We start from the raw sequence: 5,861 nt of genomic DNA, 5'->3' as shown, positions 1-5,861 counted from the left end.
GACTGGGTTTTAGCTCAAACCCAGGACATTGCTGCTGCTCTCTCGGTGCATACTGATATGAACCTGTACTTGGTAGGCACCGACATGAGCTTCCATTGCTGAAGTGATAACTATTTCTCAATTTCACAGTGCTGGCATTGCACTTGCACTCACTGTTGAAGTACACAGGGGTGCTGCGTTGGCTTTTGGAGCGTTTGAACTCCATCAGCAGTTGCCTCACTCTGACCTCACTGGCAAAGCTCCGTCACCTGGAGGAAGTGCCTATGGTATCGAGAGGCCCTGTGTATTTTATTCCAAACAGTTTTGCTCTTAAAGAATATACACAAAGACTGCCTCCAAGAAAAATATCAGAGGGCTTGACTTCCCATCCCACTGTGGTGGGTATGTAGAGGGCTTGGATTAGCAGAGGAGTCGGAGAACTGTGAGATGGGGACACTGACTGCGTTGCCGAGCATCCATCAAACCCCGGGGTTGTGTCACCTGGCGCAAGGGTATGCTCGCATGGCTGTGGCTGCTGCTCACATTCAACACCATTCCTCTAAACTTTATTCCTTTTGCTTAAGGACGAAGGGCTCGTATTTCCTGATAATTCAACTGATTCCATTTTTACAGTAATCAGAAGGAATTTTGATGTGTGCTCTGATACTTGCTTTATGGTGCAGCTGTGTCTGTATTTTTGGTTCTGTGTATGTTTGTGTCTATGTCAAATACATTTTCCACGCTCTGAGGTGCTTAGTCTAGGGAGATCCATTTTTTATGTTTTGCAGAGCACTTTTTGGCCTTCCCAGCACTTGGGAATTTTCTTACTTCTCTTGATCTGTTAAATATCTCTACTTCTTCTTACAGATGAAAAACTTTTTAAATAAAGAATCTGTCAGTAATGGGGTACAACTGCAGTAACACTTGTGTTAACTGGGTTTTGGAATTGGCAATTCAGGCCTTTTTTTTGTTTGTTTGTTTTCCTTGTGTGTGTCTCATTTTTTATTTCATTTTAAGTCTGTAGGCAGCCACTCGTTTCAGAACCAAGTACTAAACCTTAGCTTCTGGAAAAGGAAGGAAATCTTAAACACTTCGTCACGTTAATGTGTTGGTTTGAGGAATTTTCTCTTTGTAGAAAAGCTCCTGTATTCTTCCCTTCTTGTTGTCTCTAGAGTGTCTTGTGTCAGGACATTTGTCACTGCTGTGTTTTGAGGTTTCTAATCCTTACAGTTTAAATTATTTGTAACAAAAAAAAAAAGAGGAGGTTGAGTTACACTTCAGGTATATTAAATATTAAATATGAGCTTTTTGAGATGTAAAGCAGCATCAGTGAATTTTGTATGCCACCTGTTGATGCAGCAGTACCTTGCTCGTCTCTAGTATTTTCTGCCGATTGATGTAGTTGTTCTTTATAAATCAAATTCAAGCCTCTACCTTTTTTTCTGGTCCAGAGAAAATCTGAAGTGCACACTGCAAGGCGTTACGCACATGAAAAAAAATTGAATAAACCCAAGTTCCTTAAATGTTCTACTTTTGTCTTATCTGGAACACCATCTGATTGCTTTCTTGGAGTAAGAAATTGCTCCATTTGCCTTCAATCACGTGAGCTTTGGTGTTGAGCTCCCTAACTGGGTGCTTTCTAATGTTTTTCAGCAATATTTTATCTTGCTGATCATCACGGATGGAGAGATCACTGATCTGGACCAAACCAGGCAAGCGATTGTTAATGCCTCCAAGCTGCCGATGTCCATCATTATTGTTGGCGTTGGGGAAGCTGATTTCAAAGCAATGGAGTTCCTTGACGGGGACGATGGTGTCCTGAAGTCCCTGGCAGGAGAGCCAGCTGCACGAGACATCGTCCAATTTGTGCCTTTCCGACAGTTCAAAAACGTGAGTTGCCTGTAACTTCAGAAGAGCCCCGGTGCCGGCATGCTGCGGTTGTTACAGCTGGAAAAGGAGTGTGGGTCTAGACAAAGCAGCCAGCTCCACACTCCAAGCGTTGTCCAAGCTGCTTCTTCCCAGTGAGAGCTGAGATGTTTGCTTCTGTGTTCAAAACCACGCGCCTTGTCGCACCTTTCCGTAAGGAGCTCTTGTATCAGTGACTTAGCGTGCTGTCTCTCGGCTGCTGCAGTTACAGGGGTGCAGGAGATCTTTTCTCTCCTGGGATGCAAACATTTAGGCAAGGAGCTGAGATCACGTTGTCAGGCTCCTCTGATGTTGATTCCCATGAGTGATTTAACACGAGATAAGTCTTCCCTGCTGTTGAAAGCGATCCTCTTTTTTCCCAGCTCCTCCCTCCTTTCGCTGTCAGCACCGGCAATGGTGTACATTGCACAGTGGATTGAGTCAAAGAGCGGAGTCAAATGAAAACCCAAACCAGGAGGAATTGCTAGCGGCTGGGGCAGTTTCCCGCCCAGATCAGGGCAGTTCAAAGGCTGCATGAGCCTGGGCTTGAGGTGAGAGCAGTGCAGGGGTGGGAACAAGTGATTTTCCTGAGCGTTGCTCACTGAGACTGGCTGGAAGTTCTCCTAAAACTGCAGCAAGGAACTCTTGAAGCAGGGAGTGAGATGTGGCAGGTGGGACCTGCGCTCTGAATTCTGTAGAGAGTTTGTCACGGGGCTGGTAAATCCTTTCTCTGAAGTGTTTCTGACTTTTTCACTCTGTTCTCCTCACAGGCTCCCCGGGAAGCGCTTTCGCAGATGGTTCTGGCCGAAGTACCGAAGCAGCTGGTGTCGTACTACAAATTGCAGGGATGGCCACCTCTGAAACCACCGGAGATCAAGGCGCTGTAGGTTGCAGCCTGACCCTGGCCACCTGTATCCATGGGGTGCAAGGAGCTGTCCGTTTGCACCCACGCTCTCCCTCACGCGCTGTGGGAGCTCACTGCCTCGGTGTCGCACCAGTCACACTAATACTCTCACCTGCTTGTGCTCGGTATCCTTGACCTTTCCTGTTCCGAACTGGAAGAAATGTAAATAGGGGAAAAGCCACAAATGCTGGCACTTTTTTGTCACAGCAAAACCAGACCTTGTTGGTTTTTCGCCTTGCAGCAGTGACGCATCACAGCCCTCATCGTTGCTTGACGATGGTGGTATCAGAGGGGGCGCGTGCACTGAGCTGCTCACACAGCGCTGCTTCAGCGCTCAGCTCAGCAGAAGTGTTGCCATCGTCTTCGCTGTAATGATCCTCATCACGTATTCCCAGATACTTTTTTTTTCTTCACTCAATCTGCCTTGGGAGTAGGAACCCTTCTGTCTGCTTGGTACCAAGGTCTGTCGGGTGAATGCCTGAGGTAGTTCCTGTTGTGCCTTCATGAAGTGCCATATATTTTTATATGTAGAGATTTATTTTTAAGTTTCAGTGACCGTACTTCTTTGCCATCTATTTTTTAGTCACATTTTTCTAATAGCGAAAATTGCTTCTGTGATGGCCTCTTGCTTGGAGCCATTACAGCAATCTAAGAACACTGCACTTTGCTTATTTGGGAGGGGGATTAATCATTAATTAATCGGGGATGGGAGTAATGAGTCACATTAATGTGACTTTCAAAATCCAGCAACTGGAAACCTTGAAATCAAGATGGTTTGAGTGATTTCTTTGTGTCACAGAAGTTACAAAATGAAGAAGTAGCTGTATGTGGAACTCCTTGTCCTCAGAAGTGCGAACGGTGTGTTACGTGGTTCGGGGACTGTAGAACGTGCAAATGCCAGCAAAGCACAGTTGTTTCGAGAGATGGGACTTGATGGTTGATTTCGAAATACAGATAAAGAAACTCGAGCTTGTCATTGCACTACACGTGGTCGTCACTTTCAGTTCCAGAAATAAATGATCTGCTTTGTCTTACATAACATGTCCAGACTCCGGTTTCTTTTCTGAACTTTTCCGGCAGTGTTTGATGGAAGGTCGTTGCTCTAGGACCAGCCTTGTGAGGTAGCCTAGGTGTGATGAGCTGCAAAAGGAGAGCAAGTTGTCCATCATCATTGGTTTTGTTACCTGTTAATCACTAAGACTGCCGAATGGATATCCTGCAGTCCTGTCCTGCCGTAAGGTCAGCTGTTTCTTTACTGTGAAATTAGGAAAGAACTTCTCTGTTCCACTGGTAAACCCAGGAAATGGTGAGAAAACGCTGGAAGACTGCCCTGTTTATTCAGGCTGTGAAACCGGCAGGTTACAAATCTTTGTGAAAGCAGAGCCGGGGGTTGAATCCACATCCGCAACTAGACCAGTCTTTCTGGATGGGATGTGCCATCAAACTCGGACGTAGCTTGTGTTACCACGCGATGTGCTCTCCCAGGTCCCACAGGGAGCAGCAGCTTCCCTAGAGCAGCCGGGCTTGCCCTCCTCAAGTGTTGCATCGTCTCACCTGCAGCACCAATTCTCTTGCATTTAGATTCCTGAAGGAGACCAAGCAGCCTCTGTTCTTGTGGCTGCCTAAACTAAAATGTGTTACGAGTGTGGGAGAGAGGGAGGAAAACTGCCGAGTCTCTGAGAAACGGCACCGCGGTTAGGAGCATCCTTTACTCATGTTTTCAGCTGCTTTCAACCTCTTTTCAGAGCTCTCCTTCCCTGTATGAGGCATCCAAGAAGCCTCAGGCTGTTTTTCCTGTATGTGTGTATTATTTATTTTTAATTTTTTAATACATTTCTTCAAAGGATATTGACAGCAGTGGTTCTGAAGGCTCATGATTCCCTTGATTGGACTGAGAGATACCAGAGGCGGTGTGTAGCACTTGGCTTCGGTGAATGCTTTCTGTGGCAAGATGTTGGAAGCACATTGGGACTTACTTTCGCTGCAGCCTTGAGGGGCAGAAGATGAGCTCTGAGGCAGCAGAATGCATAGAGGGAGGTTCATTGAACCTCTCCTTTTTTTAAACCTCTGCCAGTTCCCACACAAAAGAAATAGAGTGAATCCTGTCTTGCTGCACCGGCTGTGAGGAGCGATGTCGCTGGCTGCTCTGCAGCTCAGCAAGGTGTCTCCAGGTGCTGGGCTCATTCCTAGTAGGAGAGACCTTGCCCCTTTTGAGGAGGAAGAGGCCAAGACATGATAGAGGCAGGACAGAGGAGGTTCTTCCCCTTGTGGGAGCTGACGAGAATTTGAAGGAGGTGCTGTTCCCCCACAGGTAAGTGGCTGAAATGTGAATGAGCAAAGGGGTACAAGTCCCACGGTTGTCGTTTGAGAGCAAAAGCTGCATGGACGTGGGCCTGGGTGAGAAGCTGCTGAGCTGGGACTGCACAGTTTTGCCTGTTTTCTCTCATTCTTGGCTTTTCTTAGGGCTCCTGGATTTAGAGGCAGCGCGGATGGCTGCGGGATGTTTTGGTGAGAGGCTGGGAGGGGTCTCCTGCCTTGGGCTGCACTGGGTGTAGCTGGAATGCAGATTTACATTTTGCTTGAGGTAGGGCTCAAGTTTTCTTTCTCAGGAGAATGTGCTGTTCTCACCCGGTTCCCAGTAGCATGGGGAACACCCCAGAAGTGTCTGTCCTGGCCTTGGACAAGACTGAGCAAGCATCCTTGTCCTTGCAGTCCCCAAAGGTATTTCAGCCCCAGGGCTTTGTATAAATCTGAAGCTATTGCACGTGGGAGCTCACTGGAGAGAGGGTTCTTGCTTCTAGGACACCTGGCAGTAAGTACCAGTGACATCTCATGCCAGGCTATCCCTGCTACCGACAGAGCTCACTCCTCCATGGGAGCTAATGCTCCAGCCCCCTTCCTTGCCCAGGCAGCTTGTTGGGCTAAGGGCCATACCTGCGGTCTAAAATACTTGGTTCCCCCAAGGGCTGTCACCAAAACTGAGGCACTGTCTTCAGGTGAATGCAAGTGGTGGCACCGCTCCACCGGGAGGTGATGGCTTTTGATCAGCTTTGCACGGATAGTGGATCAACCC

The 5,861-nt window shown here is 47.4% G+C and overlaps 1 protein-coding gene across 1 annotated transcript; it reads left to right on the top strand.

Moving 5' to 3' along the window:
- Positions 1-1,632: 1,632 nt before the first annotated feature.
- LOC104275722 (copine-3-like) lies at positions 1,633-2,806 on the top strand (the record flags this gene model as incomplete). Its single annotated transcript, XM_009871758.1, has 2 exons — positions 1,633-1,869; positions 2,655-2,806. Coding segments are annotated over 2 exons (354 nt in total), but the record flags the coding sequence as incomplete, so codon positions are not given.
- Between the last annotated feature and the right edge of the window lie 3,055 nt (positions 2,807-5,861).

The sequence above is a fragment of the Apaloderma vittatum genome, unplaced genomic scaffold, assembly GCF_000703405.1.
Source record: "Apaloderma vittatum isolate BGI_N311 unplaced genomic scaffold, ASM70340v1 Scaffold15126, whole genome shotgun sequence".
NCBI lineage: Eukaryota > Metazoa > Chordata > Aves > Trogoniformes > Trogonidae > Apaloderma > Apaloderma vittatum.
Note: the sequence above shows the minus strand (reverse complement) of the source record. Positions and strands in the feature narration are given on the sequence as shown.